Here is a 19,026-nt window from a genome sequence, read left to right as displayed (position 1 = left end):
ACTGGGCGCCTTACTCCTCCAGAGGAAGGCACACCTTTGCAGGGAATTTTGCGGCAGGTTGCTTCCTGAGTACTTTGTCACCATACTAAGCAAATCCATGCTTCAGTGCAGTGGGTCTCAAACTTCAAAATAACTGGAGACTTTATTAATACAGAGGGTGAGCTCCTACCCAGAGGTTGATTCAACAGGTTTGGGATAGAGCTGGAGAATTTGTATTTCGAAACAGTTTCCAGGTGATGTTGGCATGGCTGATCTGGAAACCGTACTCTGCAAACAACTAGCAGAGAATTCCTATTTATGCTCCGTTTTCTCTCCCTGGAGGTAGAAAAGTGGAGGCAACAGTGGTTTTAAGGAAACAAAAGAATCACTGGCTATTATTAATCACCTTAATGCAACTTAGCCCTGAATCGCCGGTCAAACCTTGCCACCGTGAATTTTAAAAACGGAGTGCAATTCTAGAAAATGCAAACTAATCCAATGTCCTGAGAGCACATCAGGGCTCGTCTGTGCTTGGAGGAGAAAGAGGTAGAAGCAGGAGGTAAGAATTATAAAGGGGTGCGAAAACACTTTTGAGCCTGACAGTTATGTTCGTCACACCTTGCTATGCTCGTGGTTTCATATATACATAGGTCAAAACCCATCACACCATACAGCTTACGTATGAGCAGTTTAACATACATCAACTATACCTCAAAGCTGTTTTTATCATTTGTTGTACAACTGCAATATACTACTTTGGGGTTATTCCATAGCCCTACATTTCTTAGTTACATTTCAAGTAGGCACATTAACCTCAAAATCTTCACCTATCAAATATCCTTTCTGAGGACCGCTTGATTTCAGTATAAATTTCTTCAAATGTATTTCACATTCTGGTTAATCTTAGCACATCCAAGTTCTGACAAGCCTTTGGTGCTATTTCCAAACTGTTGCACTTTCTGTAATTTCTGATCTTTAACATTTCTGTTTGTTTGTAGGTGATGCTGGTTCTGTGTGGTTTTTGTTGTTGCTCTGTCCTATTGTCTTAGGTATCGTGTGAACAACACAGCGTGTGTGTGTGTGTGTGTGTGTGTGTGTGTGTACCTCATATCCATCCTTACCTCTTACCATTCTTTCTTGAGCTCCGTGTCATAAATACACTGATGAAAGATACACAGATATACAAATACACAGATGGATAGCTGCCTGCCTACTTTCTGCTCCCCGGATGCAAGTTCATCCAAGCCTTGTGGGATGCTCCTTCCCTCTTTTCACCTTAATTTCTATTCACACGTCAGACGTCACCCACCTGGTGACGTCCCGCTACCTCTAAACAGACAACTGCTCGTACAGGCTCCCCATCCCAGTGCTTATGGCTTTCAAGGCACTGTGCTAGGATTATCTGCCTACTTATCAACTTCCTTGCTAGATGATGCTCCTTCTGAGGGCAAGGGATACAGCTTTTGTCTCTGTAATTCCGATGCCTGGCACTTAGAAAACACGTGATATGTGCTTGCTGAATCAATAGTATGAAAGCTACCTGTACTAACTGTATACCAAAAGCCAAAGAAAAAGCTACTTTAGATGTAGAACCTGACTGAAAATAGTGTTTTGGCCAATGAGTTTTTATATAAAAATGAATGTGAATATTATATGTATCTTACGTTCAGAAACTCAAGATAAATATCGTTTGCTTTGGAATTTATTCATTTGGTCTCAGAATTGCCCAGTAGCTGTCAATTAAACTTCATAAAGGCACTTAGCCAAGGGCATTAAAAATCAAGCAAACAAAAATATTAAAACAAACACAAATGCTTCCTTTGTACTTGAAATCAAGTTTTAGTTTTTTTAAAAACTTAAAATAGCATGTTATATATTAAATAGTATATTTTAAGTTCTAGAAATATTAAAGAAATTCTAAAAATATCGTTTCATCCGATTTTGAGTATCTAATCAGATCTGACACTGTTATATACTCTAAATTATAAAACAAGTTCTATAGATATTTCAGGGAGCTTAACATGTGTTTACTCTAGTAGGAACTAAAATTTATTTACTTTTGTAGGCCTAACAAAAGAATCCTCCAAGTAACAGCACAGAATTATTAGACATAGAATAAAATACAAAAGGGAAATATTCTATGAAGGAAGAAGAGATGAACTCACATATTTTGGAAGGATAATTATCTGATCGTTTAAAACCTATTCCATGATCAGAGAAATCAGTACATGAACACAACTTAGTCTGAGACAACGCTAGGAAATTTAAGACACGTTAAATTCAAAGATGTAATTTACCCAAATTATCCCTAACGACTTTAATGAAGAAGCATTAGAAATGTAAGAAGAATCCTAATTAATGAATCTGCTAATAGTTCTTCCCTTATGTAGTCTTACACATTTCCCCAAAGAAGTTGGAAAATTGATATCGGCTAAGTATCTGGTAAAAAGAAAAAAACTAACAAAACCACCCTTTCAAACATAACTTTTCTCTAAAACTACTTTTCAGAATCAGTTCATATTACATGTGATGTTTTGAAAACAAACACATAAAAGCTACCCATATTTATCTACAAATATTTCCACTTACAGAGGCTCTAAAAACACATAGGCGGTATGGAGCCTGTGAAGATTCAGTAATTATAGAATGAACTTGTGCCCAATTCCTACTTTGGCAACCTACTAGTTTCTTAAAATATACAAAAATAGTTTGAAAACCTCAAGTCCTAGAACAGATAAAATAGGAAATGTATTTTTACATTCCATTATTCACATCTGGCTGAAAATAGGAGTTAGATACCAGTAAATCACGCATTTCTTTGTTAAGCGTGTATCTTGATCTGAAAAACTAGTTAAAAGTCCTTTGAAGACAATTTGGTGATACCAATCCATATAAATGATTTCAGACTTACTTTCCAAAGCAGGTGACTTCATATACTCTTGAACTAGGTTCTTCACGTAAGCATTTAGAGAGGACGGCTCAGGAAGTCCAACGCAACTACAATCTGAGGCTCTCCTAAAACAGTTTTCATTAACACGCAACCAATCACAGAGCTAGGAAGAAGAAATAGTTATTATTTTATTTTAAAAACCTACCTGAACAAAGGGTTTCTAATTGCCCTAAGCCAATTTTCTTTCTTCCACAATAAACTGAATTTAAATAACTGAACACAACAAAGTAATAAAATATTTAGTCATGATGGAGTTCTACAGATAATAGTGCAGATAGAAAAAAAATGTGTATATGTATATATATGTAGGTATCTGTGTATATACACATGTGGGTGTTCCAACCTCCCTCAGAGAGTGCGTAAACTTCATTAACAGGCAAGAATTTTTAAAGAACGGCAGCACCTGGGTGGCTCGGTGCATTAAGCGTGCAACTCTTGATCTTGGCTCGGGTCATGATCTCACGGCTTGTAAGATCGAGCCTCGCATAGGGCTCTACACTGACACCATGGAGCTTACTTGGGATTCATTCTCATTTTCTCTCTCTCTCTCTCTCTCTCTCTCTCTCTCCCTCCCTCTGCCCCTCCCACGCTCACAGGCCAACAGGCACGCCCACACTCTCTCCCAAAACAAACAAACTTAAAAAAAATTTTTTTTAAGTACCTAATATATAGTACACATTTTGATAGGGTCTTCTAAAGAACATCTCTGTGAAAAGTGACACATTACGTAAAACAAATTACAACTTAAAATTCATTCCAACTTCACGTACAAAAATAAAGATATGTTTGAGAGAATGCAGAATGTATTAAGTTGTAATTAAAGTTCCCACCTTCCTGACAAGGCTACTTTCTATCATACGTACCTTTTGAAATGTATGAATTAAAAAGAGAAATACTAGTCCTTTCCCATTACATCTTTTGGAAGATGTACAAAACTACAAGTCACAGAATTCAACTTTGATCACGCATAATTGTGAATTCTGTTTTGAAATCTAATTATGTTCTAGGTTTTCCTTTTACAGCACATCTCTTACTGTACACATTCAACATACGAATTTTTTTTTAATTTTTTTTTTAACGTTTATTTATTTTTGAGACAGAGAGAGACAGAGCATGAACAGGGGAGGGGCAGAGAGAGACGGAGACACAGAATCTGAAACGGGCTCCAGGCTCTGAGCTGTCAGCACAGAGCCCGATGCGGGACTCAAACTCAGGGACCGTGAGATCGTGACCTGAGCCGAAGTCGGACGCTTAACCGACTGAGCCAACCAGGTGCCCCACAACATACGAATTGAAATACGACGTCAATCATTATGAAATAAGTCTTTCTAAAAAATAAGAATTTTCTCGGTATTAAGGTCATCCAAAATTACATGCAAGGAGACTGTGATGCATCACCTGACCAAAGACAAACTTCATGAATGAATGAATCAGTCAAGACTAAAACCAACATCCCATAGGTGCCAATGAATGAGCAGTTCAGAAACACCAATGTGTAGGTCTTTATTATCAAGTCAGAGAACTGTAAAATCTCACAGGGAGGCCAGCGAAGATACTGATCTCTCAACAGAATATACTTTTTCTTTATATTCCTCTCACACTGGTCAGGCTACATTTCTTAATTACTGCTGTAAAACGTGTGAGGTTTTCCAAATCTTGCATTTCCCACAAGTGGCATCCTACTATGACAAAATAACCGACAGACAAGTAAACTCAAATTCATATCTGCTTCTTCCTTCCATCAAATCTGTCACAAGACTCAGAATGTTGTCTTCTTCAAAGAGTTTTCATGTCAGAATTATGATTTAAAATGGCATCTACCTAGCAGTCTCTGGGAGACAGGTTCCCTTGATTTCCCATTAAAATACAAGTCTCAAACGTTGATTTGGATACTGTCAAGGAAACGAGAAGATGCCACAGACTGGGAGGAAACTATTTGCAAGAGACACATTTCTGGTAAAGGATTGGTATTCAAAATATACAAAGAACTTACCGTTACGAAAACAAATAACCCGATTTTTACAAATAGGCAGAGATCTGAACAAACGCCTCATCAAAGAAGATACACAAAGAGCAAACAGCATATGAAAAGACGTTCAGCATCACATCATTAGAGAACTGCAAATTAAAAAACAAGATACCACCAGACGCCTCACAGAATGGCTAACGTTCAAACCACTGACAACACCAAACACCGATAAGGATGTGGGGCAACAGAAGTCTCCTTCGCCGCTCGTGGGAATGCAAAATGGTACAGCCACTTTGGAAGACAATTTGGGCTCGCCTTAAAAAACTGAACATTCTCTTAACATAATCCACAGCAACTGTGCCTTTTGGTATGCACTCAAATGAGTTAAAACGTTATGTCCATGTAAAAACCTGTATGTTAATGTTTAGAGCAGCTTTATTCATAATTGCCAGAATTTAAAAACAACCGAGGTGTCTTTCGGGAGGTGAATGAATGAATGAGCAGTGGTATATCAGACAATGGAATGTTACTCAGTGATAGGAAGATGTGAGCTATCAAGCCATGAAAAGACATGCATATTTCTTAGTGAAAGATGCTAATCGGAAAAGGCTTCACAGCATAGGATTCCAGTTAGAGGACACTCCGGAAAAGGCAGAACGATGGATGCAGAGAAAGTATCAGTGGTTGCCCAGGGTTTGGGGCTGGGGGGAGAGAAGAAAGGGACAAGTAGGTGGAGCACAGGGGATTTTTAGGGCAGTGAGACTCATCGGTGTGATAGGGTAATGGTATTTGTGTCATTACACACTTACCAAAGTCCATGAAATATACAAAAACAAAGAGTGAACCCCAATGTAAACTATGGACATTAGTTAATAGTCATGTATCAATACTGGCTCATCAATCATAACAAATATATCCCATTAACGCAAGATGTTAATAATAGAGAGGGAGGAGGAGGGGACTGGTGAGGAGGTGTAGGGACCTCTCTACACCTTCTGTTCAGTTTCTCTGTGAACCTAATACTGCCCTTGAATTTTAAAAATTACTTAGGTTGAGCTATAGGAAAATGCCATTTCCACAGGTTAAAACTGACCGAATATCAATGATTTTACATGATTCAACATAATAGAGATTGTTACTGCAATGAGGACACTACTCCATATGCACTATAGCCAGAACTAAGCTAAGGTACATATATACATATTTGCTTCTATTTTTAAACAGAAAGAATTAAAGTTTGGGTTCAGATAAACCACCAGCCTGTAAGCTTTGTGAGGACAGCGGCCATGTGTATCTTGCTGACCACGAATTTCCAAAACTTATCAAGGAGTCCACTGTGTGCAAAGTGTGCACACGACAGTCTTCAGTAAACCAAGATATTAAGGGATAAGCAAACAGACCAAAAGAAAGTTAAAAAGAAGGAAAAAGATGAAGACATAGGAATGACTCAGCGAATGGAGAAAATAAGCGGAACTAATTAAGAAATCTAAGGGGGGCTCCTTGCTGACAAATAAAACAAGCATCCGGCTGGTCAGAGGGGAAAGGACAAAAATGGTAGAGTGTGTCAAACTTAGTGTGGATCAAGCATAGTCTGAAGCATTTTCACACGCCTTTTCTCACTGAAACCTTACCATTCATACCGTGTCCCAAGATAAATTTCAGATGGATCCACCACAATTTACAAACTGTACACATCAATGCCATGAAGTGACCTCATTTGAATACTTGAACAAAGCTGAATATTTGAACAAACAAAAAGCAAAGTACGAACACACTTACTGAGCATCTGGAGAAATTTAAACACTGAATATTTGAAATCAAGAAATTATCATGAACATTTTTAGGTATGATAAGAGCCTATTTCAGCCCTTTTTAAAAAAATTTTTTTAATGATTTATTGATTTTTTGAGAGAGAGAGAGAGAGAGAGAAACAGGGTGTGAGTCAAGTAGGGACAGAGAGAGAGGGAAACACAGAATCCAAAGCAGGATCCAGGTTCTGAGCTGTCAGCACAGAGCCTGACACGGGGCTCGAACCCATGAACCACGACATCATGACCTGAGCCACAGTCGGACGCTTAACCGACTGAGCCATCGAGGTGCCCCTATTTAGCCCCTTTTAAAGTCTTTGTCTTTTAGCAGCACATACTTCTAGATGAAATGATAAGATCTGACACAGAAGTCCAACAAAAAGAACTGATTCAATAAATTCTAAAAGATTTAATCACCTGAAATTTTAAATATCACTTGGTGGAAGATTATTTAGCAACATGTTAAAATGCTCAAATGTACGTGAAGATGAAAAATAAAATTCGGAACAGCATAATTGTAACTTTGTTTAGAAAATCACACATATTAATATTTATTTTATCTTATTTTATTTTTAAGTAGGCTCCATGCCCAGCATGGGACCCAGCGCGAGGGCTTGAACTCACAACACTGGGATCAAGACGGACGCTTAACCGACTGAACCACCCAGGCGCCCCTACTATGTTATTATATGTATATGAGGTGAGAAAGCAAGACTGAGAATACATATACTGAAAACATTAATAATTAAGGCAAAAATTATGGATTTAATTTGGTTGCAGGCATTACAGGTTATTTTTATTTTCTTTATATGCTTCTGTATTTTTCAGATTCCACCTAATGAGATGCAGTGTTATCAAGAAAATACGATGAAATTCTAATTTTTAAAGGCCCCGATTTTCTCCTCCTTCTTCATTCCATTACCCTACTCTATGCCCTCATGATTTCACACCTAAATTATTTTAGCATGGCTCAAGTTGATTTCTCTTGTTTCTGAGCATACATAGACAAACTTGCTTTCTAAAATAAATTAATCACATCCCTGCCCTCGGTAATCTCAGTAACCAGTAACTGGGAGAAATATAAATCTTTTTTTAAAAAGCTCCCTGTCCTCAAAAACTGTAGAACTGTATAAGATTAGAATTCAACCAGCTAGACCCATCATATGAGCTGATGTGAGTAGTGTGGATGGAGTCCCATGGTTTCAGACAAAACAAAGAGGAGGAAGCAGACCAATGAAGACCGCACGGACAAAAGGAGCACCGTGAGGCCACAGTGGCACCCCGAGGCTGCCAAGGCTGTCGCAGGTGAGGCAGTACTAGTTAAGGGTCTCCTTAAGACCCTTAACTCCTTAAGAGCTCCTTAAGAGCAAGGGTGGCAGAAAAGGAAAGGCACTGAGGATTTCATGGTGGGTTCGATGCATAAAGTCAGGAAGAATCAGGAATTACCAAAATGTGAGACTTGGGCAAATGGGTAGATGGAACTGCCATTAACGAACAGAACAAAAAGCAAAAGAGGAGGTCTGTGTTCCTGTTTTTGAGTTATCGTGACTCCTAATACATCTCATCCGGACTCAAGATCTGCCCACGAGCCCTACCTTCTCTTCTAAGTAAGTCTGTCTCTATCCCCAACATTCTCCTATCTCCCCATAAGAATCCTAGCTGCACTGTTAGGTCCATTCAAAGCAAATATCCAATATTTTAAAAGCTCTGTTGGTAGGGGCGCCTGGGTGGCTCAGTCAATTAAGCAACCGACTTCAGCTCAGGTCATGATCTCACAGTCTGTGGGTTCGGGCCCCGCGTCAGGCTCTGTGCTGATAGCTCAGAGCCTGGAACCTGCTTCAGATTCTGTGTCTCCCTCTCTCTCTACCCTGCCCCACTCAGACTCTCTCTCTCTCAAAAAAAACGTTAAAAAAAAGAAAAAGAAAACCTCTATTGGTAGATAACAAAGCCATCACTGTATGTTACATAAGAGACTAGTGAATTAGAATAAAATTTTTATAACATTTCAAAGACCTTATCATTAAATTATTTTCAATCTCACCTCTGTCCACAATGAGGTTCCTCGTCCTAAGGACTCCTCTTGTCTCAGACACATGAGAAAAGTTGAAATATCAGAGAGTGACACCTTCTCCTATAAGATGGCGGGGGGGTCGGGGAGAAGGTGTCAGGGCAGTTAAAAAAAAATCACTCATTTAAAAATTTTTAAGCAAATAAAATGAAATCACTGTAAAAGCAAAGCATACTATTTAAAGTAGAATATTACTAGCTAAATCAAAAGAAAGCTATTTTTTTAAAAAGAAAATACTCAACCTTAGAAATGAAGATACTGACTACAAACGTTACATCATTATATAAAGTCAATGATTATTTTATACACCTATTTTCCTTACAGTCAAGGCTACTACCTTAAAGACAAGATGGTCACAGTCTAAAAGCAAAACAAAAACATTCTATAAGAAATTACTTAAGTCGAAAAGTGATGCTTCCTTTTCTAAGCCCTGCTTTATGAAACGACACCCTGCCTCATGAAAACCACCTAAGTCTTTTCATTCTCTTAAGACTGTACATCTTGAATTAAAATACCTTGCTCTAGGCCAGGAGTCAGCAAAACCACTCGCAGCTGTTTTGTAAATAAAGTTTTAGTGGTACAGAGTCCCTTTATTTATAAACTGTCTATGGCTGCTTTTAAGTTGTAACAGATACACACAGAACCTTAAAAAATGGGACTTTTTCTGGCCCTTCACGGGAAAAGTTTGCTAACCCCTATTTTTAGCAATCGTAGTGGTGTGGCTCTGTAAAAAACAAAGATACCCTAAATTCCTTGAAGGTGGATTTACAGGAAGATGTGAAGAGGAAACCCCTCTCCCCCCAGTGAAATCACCCGAAACAGGTTTAATCCCTCCAGCAACAAGCTGTAACAACATGCGAAATGTTGTCTACCAAGGAAGAGACTTATGGCCCTGGGTTTTTACTGGGAGCTGATCACACAGCCATCTCGCCAGAGCACCTACCAAAGTCCCAGACTCCGAGAAGGAGGAGGTGTTCAGTATAGACGACTGTGTGTGTAAACACCTGAGGCACAGTACATCGCTCTTACCAGTGAGGATAGGGGGAAACCTGAAATCCAAGTTCCCAGCCACGAGCAAGGGCTGGGCTGACCTTATGAGCAGGGCTTTCTAATGACAGCACCACAGGCCTGCTATGTTGACACTTTTCTGCACACCTGCTCATGGAGAAAGACTTGTAAATTGAAGTATCATGAGTAAAGAAGACAAACTTACCACGTCTACCAAATTCATGGCTGTCTGAAGAAGGTAGCACTGAGCCGCCCCTCTCAATAGAATCTGATGGGTGATCATAGTACACTGAAGAACATCCCTGACGTCAAAAAACAAAAACAATGCATTTCCATGTTCTCAAAGACAATTCTGATAACTCGTAAATACTGACAAGCTGATTTCTAGTATCTACGATTCCCATTGCAGAAAGTCACTGTCAGTGCAACTTCAAGGCTATTATTTTCCATGAGGTCTCTACTAGAACTCAATTTACTATGAAACATACCTCTTTCAAAGACTATAAATGACACTTTTAAAATAAGAAGTTTATGGTTTTTGAAATACTTTACAATCAATATTACCGTCTGGTATTTTAGTTCTAGTTTCCTACATTATCAATGTAATTTAAGAGAACCTTACTGGCCTTGTTTCAAAATCATCAAAATCCAATAGCATGTATCATGGCACAAACTTACATCAGTAATTCATAAAAACAAAGTAAGCTCAACCACATACACAGATTTTTTTTTTACTACTTAATATAAAAATTAAGGGCTCAGAAGTCCCAAGGCCAGTATTAACCAAAACCGCTCACGATAGATGAAAGCAGAGGGGAAAACAAAATTTACTGACGGAAAGTTATGGCAGATAACCATATGTGAACACACAAACGTATGTGAGCAGGAAGTAAATTACCTGAGAGCAAGAAGAGCTTCGATACCCAGGGCCTTACATCGTGGGACATTTGCCAAAGCCTTTGACAGAAACAAAATGGGAATGGCACACCAATGTCTACTTGACATCTTCTGAATACACTTTAATAGGAAACTGCCTGAAAGAAAAAGTTGTAAAATATCACCGTTGCCAATAAGCACCTGGAAAGCTTCTCAACGTCAGCAGTCATTAGGTATGAAAATGCACATCAAAAACCATGAGACAGAACTTCACACCCACGAGGAGGGCTACAATCATAAACAGTAACAAGTGCTGACACAGACACAGAGAAATTGGAACCCTCCCACACTGCTGGTGGGAGTGCACAACGGTGCAGCCAGTATGGAAAAGTTAGGTAGCTCTTCCATGAGTTAAACGGAGAATTACCAGAGGAGCCAACAATTCCTCTCCTGGGCATATACTCAAAAGAACTGAAGGCATATGTTCATACAAGAATGTGTATGTGAATATGCACAGGAGAGTTATTCATAATATTCAAAAGTGGAACCAGGGCACCCGGGTGACTTAGTTCGTTAAGCATCTGACTCTCGATCTCGGCTCAGCTCATGATCTCAGGGTTCATGAGTTCGATACTGAGTGGGGCCTCTGTGCTGACAGCGTGGAGCCTGCCTGGGATTCTCTTTCTCCCTCCCTCTGTGCCCCTGCCCTGCTTGTGCTCACTCGCCTTCTCAAAAATAAATAAGTAAACTTAAAAAACAAAAGTGGGACCAATCCAGATGTCTACCAACTGATAAAAGGATAAATAAAATGTGAGATATCTATACAGTACAGTATTATTCAGTCACAAAAAAGAATGAAATATTGATACATGGGTCATTATTGGATGACCCATCATGGGTTAATCTAAAAACATTATGCTAAATGAAAGAAGCCAGACATAAAATAAAAGGCCACATACTGTATGATTCCATGTACATGAAATGTCTAGAGTCGGCAAACCTGTAGAGAAAGATTAGTGGCTGACAGGAACTGAAAGGAGGTTAGTGGAAACTGATTGATGATGGGCATAGAGTTTCTTTCGGGGGGTGATGAAAATATTCTGGAATTAGAAGTAATGGTTGTACAACTTTGTGAATGTACTAAAAAATAAATGAATTGAACACTTTAAAAGGGTTTTATGGTATGTGAATTTTAGCTCAACAAACCTGTTGGAAAAAATCAATGTTATTTCAAATTGCATTCCTATAAGTATTCTACTCTATTGTAAAGATTCTGATAACCATGCAGCTATAGTAAAAAAAAAAAAAAAAAAAAAAAAAAGCTTAAGGTAAAAGATCAACTTTTTACTGGTAAAAGCCATTCTTCTGTTGGAGATATTAAAGAAAAACAGGGTAAGAATGGGTCTAATCAGGGCGCCTGGGTGGCTCAGTCGGTTAAGCATCTGACTTCGGCTCAGGTCATCATCCCAGTTTGTGGGTTCGAGCCCCACATCAGGCTCTGTGCTGACAGCTCAGGGTCTGGAGCCTGCTTTGGATTCTGTGTCTCCCTCTCTCTCTGCCCCTCCTCTGCTCACAGTCTGCCTCTTAAAAATAAATAAACATTAGAAAAAAATTAAAAAAAAAAGACATTTCATAGCTTTCAAAACAAAAAAGAATGGATCTAATCACTGTTTATTTTTCTATTTTGAGATACAAACCTCAGGTGCTCTGTCCTGCCTTCTCTGCTAATATGTGATTTCTTAAAGGACCCTTACGTCATGCAATTAGCGTAAATGTCTGCTTCCTCTGATCATCCCTATAGAATGACTTAAGAAATCCTTGGAAGCTGCTGAAAGGAACTTGTGTTTCATGTTTTACTTCTAAAATAATACTTTATACTACTTATTTATAAAATATCATGCATTTTGTATCTTCCAAAGTATCTAGCACAAAACTAGATACATTTAAGATACTCACTGGAAATTGTTGACTAAAAAACTACCAAGTAAAACCTGAGTAAACAAACACTTTACTTGCCCTCTTGTGGGACTAATTAAGTTCCCCCTTTTGCCTAACACCTCACTCACAGCACAGAAGATGGCGATGGCCACGCTTCCATTTCACATTCATTCGACATGCTTACAGGTATCCTCTGCATGCTGTCTATGGCCACAGACAGCAGGCACTGAAACCCCAGGGGCGCTGACCCCCACCCGCTCCCTCGCTTGGCGCTGATCTGGGATGTGCCAATGTGGTCGGCACAGTAATCTCCGTATGGCTGACTTCGGGCAAACTACAGAGCGTCTGAGAGTTACCTTCTCCAGGAGCGGATTTTTTACAAAAGCAATCAAAGTAATCAATTTTCCATAAATCTGAAGTTGAGATATACAGATCATCTTTTCCCTTTTCTCCTGACTTTTAAGTAGATATTACCATCGGTCACTTGTTTCGCTATACTTGCAGATGAAATACAAAAGGAAACATGCATATATTTCATACCCAGGTTCACTTTACAAGCCACAAAGCCACGAGTGAAAAGGACCCAGGAAGTAGAGTTAAGTCTTTCTGCTCAGCAAACAAAAGAACACTGGTTTTGTTCTTTGCTTATCAACTTAACTCCTCAGAAAGGAAAATAAACCCCCAATGTGAACGGGTATTTCTAAGATAGAAGGTCTTACATGAAACAACTGTACATTTCTGTGACCTTTTAAGTTCATATCTATAGACGGGCAGTTTTGCCACAACGGATATTCTGTTTACAACTTTTTCCTAAACCCAGGCTTCACTTTCTTCAAACAATTTTACTGATTTTTAGAAAACGAATAGAGAAAACTAGAAAAGACAGCCAACTGCAGCACCCATTCTAAAATTACTTCTATGTTGGGGCGCCTGGGGTGGCTCAGTCGGTTAAGCGTCCAGCTTTGGCTCAGGTCATGATCTCACAGGTTCATAGGTGTGGGACCTGTGTTGAGTTCTGTGCTGACAGCCTGGAGCCTGCTTCGGATTGTTTCCCCCTCTGTCTGCCCCTCCCCCACTCGTGCTTGCTCTCTCTCCCTCTCTCAAATATAAACAAAAAAAAATTGTTTTAATTACTTCCACTTTACTCGTGCCAATACTAGTAATTACGTATTATATATAAAGGCAAAAGTGTGCACTCAATTACAATAAACACCTGTATAATTCTGACAAAATAGGTAAATTCCAAAACAAGGAAATTACTTTGATAATATTGATTATAATAGTTATAGGATAGTGCTTATCACCAATATACTAAAAAAATTTTTTAAGCCTTAAAGCTAATAAATTAAAAAACTCTTTGCCAACACATACTCTTTATTTCTTCTGGAAGAAGAGAAATATAAGTGACTAAAAACTTCTGTAATTTCAGTCCCAATGGAGAACCACTTCCTATCAGCTGGCCTGGGGACCTATAGACAAATGAGGGAAAGAAACAAATATTTAAAATTTACAAATAAGGATACTGAAACTAGATGAACTATGGCTCAAAAGTCTTTCAACAACAAACATCTTTTTCTGAACCTGCATTTTATTTTTCAGTGAAATTTTGAAGCTCCTTCTGATTACAGAAACATCAGGGTCTTCTAGGAAAACGGACATGGGTTAATAACGTAACATACTAAGTAGCCGCGAATTTCCTTTTTGCGGTAATTTCCCTGACACGCATATAGGACTCTTGCTAAACAGCGTCAGTTTTTAAAAAATCTAAAAATGATCATTTTCAATTATACTTCATTGTTTCCAACGTATAATCCAATGATTTCAAATCTTTAAGTATTAAATAAAAGAAATAACATTCCCAGAAAAACATATATGGGTAATTAATTACTTCTGCAAGAGCATTTAACTATTCGCGTCTGTCTACTAAAGTCGTGGTTTTTTTCTGCCATATGCTTCCGCCAGGGACATTATCTGTTAACTGAACACATTAGAGTGGGCGAAAACTGAAGGCATTTCATAATAAATGTGTCTGCCGGCTCCTTTAGAGGCACCAAGTAGGTTTTACTGCTCTCCAGCTGTCTAATTGCTTCACAGAACTATTCAATAGTAATGAGTTATCTGAAAACTTAATTGGCAGATCAAGCATTGCTATGTTCTTTCAATATTTATTAAATAGGATTAAATATTAACAGCAGCACAAACTAACTTAAACATCTCAAAGAGACTGGCAGTGGGTGTGTGTTTGTTTTTCTGTTTAGAGGTACACCGAACAGAAGACCTGCAAGTATAAATTTACTTCATCGATGTTGGAAAGACAACGTAAGTTCAAAAGCAAGGGGAAATTCTGAAGGTATCATTCAAGAGTACAGATAACGCTGAAAAACTGAGGCCATCGCACAATGACAAACTTTTCGCTGTCTGACTTTTCAAAGTGGAGAGGGGGCAGGAAGTGATATATTCTAGACAATGGCAGCCACTGTCAGATTTGGAAACAGCAAGGTTAGTGAGCCCTGTGGTATCAGATTGGCATCGGAGGTGCTGCTGTGAACTCCTGGCTTTTCACGTGGATGGAGAGGCAAATGGACAGACAGACTGACAGACCGACCCTGAAAAGAACACAGATGGGTAAGTCTGCCCAGCAGACAGAGCTGCTGGTTAGCCAAAGTCACTATAATTTGCAAAAGGGCAGAAAACAGAGCAAGGGGAAGAAAGTAAATAAACTCTGTGACCTATACTTTCCAGAAGCCCAAGAGTGGAAGGGTTCAAGGTAAGAAATAAGAGAAAAAGAAGGAACACTTGATACGCTAATAGAAAGAGAGCAAGAAGAACCACAAACACAGAGGGACGTTGTAACAAGAAAAAGTTTCATGTCTCTTCAGCAACACGTAAGATGTACCAAATGCATTAAACTGCCTGGTCCTATTTCACAAACATGTTAAATTTATACATCAAGTACATATTCCTACATTGCTGCTGGGTTACATACTGCCTGTTTACCTGCTGTATAGAGAGCTCTCTGAAAGTGCATCCATTAATGGTCCAATAATAAACTAAAAAAAAAGAAAAAAAGTAATTAATGTTAAGCTACAGCTGCAACTTTGAAAAGTCAGCTTTGCCCTAACTGCATATCCCAGTAGCGATGCAGACGAGCTGGTCTATGCAAAGCTCATCTCTTACCCTGCAGGCTAATTCCATGCTGACCTTGGAGGGTCCCTTAAGTCCACTGCCACAACAAATACAGAATTTTCCCACCCGATAAAAACTTAGGAAGAGCGTTCATATGGGGCCAGGAAGGAAGAAACAAACCCCAAGAAGAAATACACGATGGAAAATAAGCACAGTTACAGAGGAAAAAAACAAAAAAGATACTCAAGAGAAAATGTAGGCTCCTATGCCTGGAAAATAAAATGGGGGGAAAATTATATTTTCAAAAATATTACCCGACATAGGGCCAAAAAAGCAAGAGTCCAGGAAGCGCAGGGAGGACAGGAGAATGTGGAAAATGAGACATCTCAAAACATGACAGCAGGTCCTCAGTTAGGAAAGTTTACTAGGGTGTCTCTAAATAAGGGGTAAATCACTGTGCACCCAGTGATCACGTGACTCACCGGCACCGTAAGACTTAAATCACGGCTATAATTCTCAGTCTCCGCTTTGTGTGATTTCTGATCAATGGACGTATAGACACTAATAAATACAGCTCAAAAGGCGATCTCTGCTTAATACAACAGCTAACACTAATTCAGGGATTCAGAACTGTGGAAGCAGCATCGTTATGCAAATCTATAAAGTGTTACTTGCTATGTGAGAGCCCCAATATACAGATTTTTTGAAGATCACTTACGATGCAACAAATGCCTTTTCCGCTCATCTCTTGACAAAGGGAACGGGGGCGGGGGGGGGGGGGGTGGCGGGGTGGTGGGGAGAAGCTGTCAGTACCTCAGAAAATTCTGGCGAAAACGGAAGAACCTTTGTCTCATATAGCTCCAAAAAATGGAGAACACCTTCTTTGGTCAGGATTTTATTTTCGCTTTCAAACATTCTTTTATAAATACACATATGCCAGGATGGGTGAAAGAGCCAATTTCCTGTGGAAATAAACACCTGATGTTGTTGACAGCTGATTCTCACACTGTGTCGTGCCACACAGACTATAGATTCATAAATAAACACATTTACACACAGATACGTTAACTTCATTAGGACACTACAGCACTGAGTTTTTAAATCATATCCAAGGGTGCTCACCGAGTGACCAAAAGGACTTCAGTCTTCAGTGTTCCATGATCAGACAGTTTCACTTAGAGAGACCACAGGCAACTTTACCACCTCTACGGCGCACAGGGTTGGGACTTTAGATTTGGGGCCATTTCAGACAATCCCTGTCACCCTACTTCAGTCCATTTTTCACACAGAAACCTGAAACTGTCCCTCCTCCACTTAAAACCCTTGAGTGGCTTCTCATACGTGGAATAAAATCTTAACGGGGCACCTGGGTGACTCAGTCGACTCTTGATTTTGGCTCAGGTCATTATCTCTCGGTTGGTGAGATCGAGGCCCGTGTCGGGCTCTGTGCTGAGTGTGCAGCCTGCTTAGGTCTCTCTCTCTCTCTCTCTCTCTCTCTCTCTCTCTCTCTCTCTGCTGCTCTCTCCTGTTCCCATCTCAGGACCTCTGTACACAGTGTCGCCTCAACTCTGAAGTTGGACGTCCTTTCTCAGGTAGGCCTTCCCTGCCCCGCTCACTATATACTCCATTTCAGTCCTTTGTTTGGTACCTTTACAGAACTTATCATGCGACTTTTTTTTCAAGGAAACGAGACAAAAGTTGAATCAAAAATAGTACATCTGTCTCACCGCTTTTTTCCTAGCACTTAGCATACACTGGACACTAAGGAATTTCTGTTAAATATATAAATGAGTGAGGGCAAAAACACACAAAACATGGAATAAATATGTACCTTAGAGATTTTTTTTTAAACTCTTTTGAAATATTCTTTAATTCTTCTAGGAAAAAAATTATTCAGCATTTTTAACTCATGGCATTCTAGAAATAAATTGGTCCATTATTTGTAATTTACGCCAAGATGCTTGTTCAATGCTTTGGCAATGGTAATTTTTCAAAATCTGTCACTGCTATTTGATTTGGCTTGCCAAGAGCTGTGGGCAAAACATGGTAATAAGAGAATCATTTTAATAGTAAATGCATAAGGGAAGTCACAACAGGATTCAATTAAATTCTAGCCCCAGGTGACTACAGATTCTTTCGCTCTGTGAAAAATCCCAGTGTATCCAAAAACAACTACAGCGCTTGGCTGAATAAAAGCTCAACTCCTAAGGGGTCAAACTATTAAAGTTGTAATTATCTAGAGAAGGCACTAAAACCCATTTACCTAGGTTAATTCTCACGAGTAAACATGATAATGTAACAGTTTATCATTCATATGCATACTAACCACTGTCAGCCTGCATTTAGCAGTTTTGTTGACTCAAACTTCATTTCATAAAATAATTTCAGGAAGCTCCGCTTCCTTCTATGTCTCCTAAAAGGCTCTCAAAATACAGTACTAGGGAAGGGCTTAAAAAACCGTTTTCCAAATTCTGTCTTGGAATCTTCCTAAGAAGTCCAAGTGACAGAGTAGTAATTGAACCCCCCAAAAAGGAACCAACAAACAATGAAACGGATCTGGAGAATAAGAACGGAGAGCAGTTAAAATGCAGAATACCAAGGAGCTATTATTAAAAACGTAGACCACACCGACATCAAAACATTACTGAAGAGCCCTTATCTTTTAAGGATATACGCTGAAGTAATTATAGACAACATGATACGCTGTCTTGGGGTGGCTTCGCAGTCCCTGGTGGGGAAGCAGCAGGACAGGTTGAGAGAGGATACGAGGCACCCGTTGGCCACGTGTTGATCACTGTCCGAAGCTGGGCGAGGGGGTTCATTTTACACGCTATTCTCCTCCTTCTGTGAGGGTTGAAGTGTGCCGTCACCAAAAGTTTACAGAGTTAACCATACCTCCGGCTCACAGAAAACTCTGCAGTCATTTAAAATTATGTTCTCAAAAACTATTTACGAATATAGGTAAATGCATCTGGACACAAGCCTAAGTGAGACAAACGTTATGATCCATCAGTCCAGAGGCGTGGGTCTGGAACGTTAACAGCCGTTCTCTTGGTGGCAGCAGATTCACATCATCCTCCTTACACTTTTAAAGTTTTCCCCAACTCTCTGTAATGAGTAAGAGGCAGGTATACAAACGAGGAGGAAAAAAGAAACTCTAAATGTCACAAGAATCAAAATAAACGTAATCATTACCATTTTCCTCGGACACCGCATATTCAAACAGACTGTTGAGCTTTGGTAAAACTGGCTTTATAACATGGATCTGAAAACAAAAACAAAACAGCATATGAAATAAAAATTC

The 19,026-nt window shown here is 39.2% G+C and overlaps 1 protein-coding gene across 3 annotated transcripts in view; it reads right to left on the bottom strand.

Moving 5' to 3' along the window:
• TARBP1 (TAR (HIV-1) RNA binding protein 1) overlaps positions 1-19,026 on the bottom strand; it is a 97,085-nt gene that overhangs the window by 61,984 nt on the left and 16,075 nt on the right. For all 3 annotated transcript variants that reach the window (XM_047824995.1, XM_047824996.1, XM_047824994.1), the window contains exons 3-10: positions 18,918-18,987; positions 16,536-16,684; positions 15,594-15,646; positions 13,968-14,065; positions 10,681-10,816; positions 9,988-10,084; positions 8,748-8,837; positions 2,891-3,032 (exon numbers count right to left, since the gene is read on the bottom strand). In XM_047824995.1, the coding sequence (XP_047680951.1) occupies positions 2,891-3,032; positions 8,748-8,837; positions 9,988-10,084; positions 10,681-10,816; positions 13,968-14,065; positions 15,594-15,646; positions 16,536-16,684; positions 18,918-18,987 (835 nt within the window). The remainder of the gene's footprint in view (positions 1-2,890; positions 3,033-8,747; positions 8,838-9,987; positions 10,085-10,680; positions 10,817-13,967; positions 14,066-15,593; positions 15,647-16,535; positions 16,685-18,917; positions 18,988-19,026) is intronic.

This window comes from Prionailurus viverrinus, chromosome D2, assembly GCF_022837055.1.
Source record: "Prionailurus viverrinus isolate Anna chromosome D2, UM_Priviv_1.0, whole genome shotgun sequence".
Lineage (NCBI taxonomy): Eukaryota > Metazoa > Chordata > Mammalia > Carnivora > Felidae > Prionailurus > Prionailurus viverrinus.
This window is presented reverse-complemented; position numbering and strand designations above follow the sequence as displayed.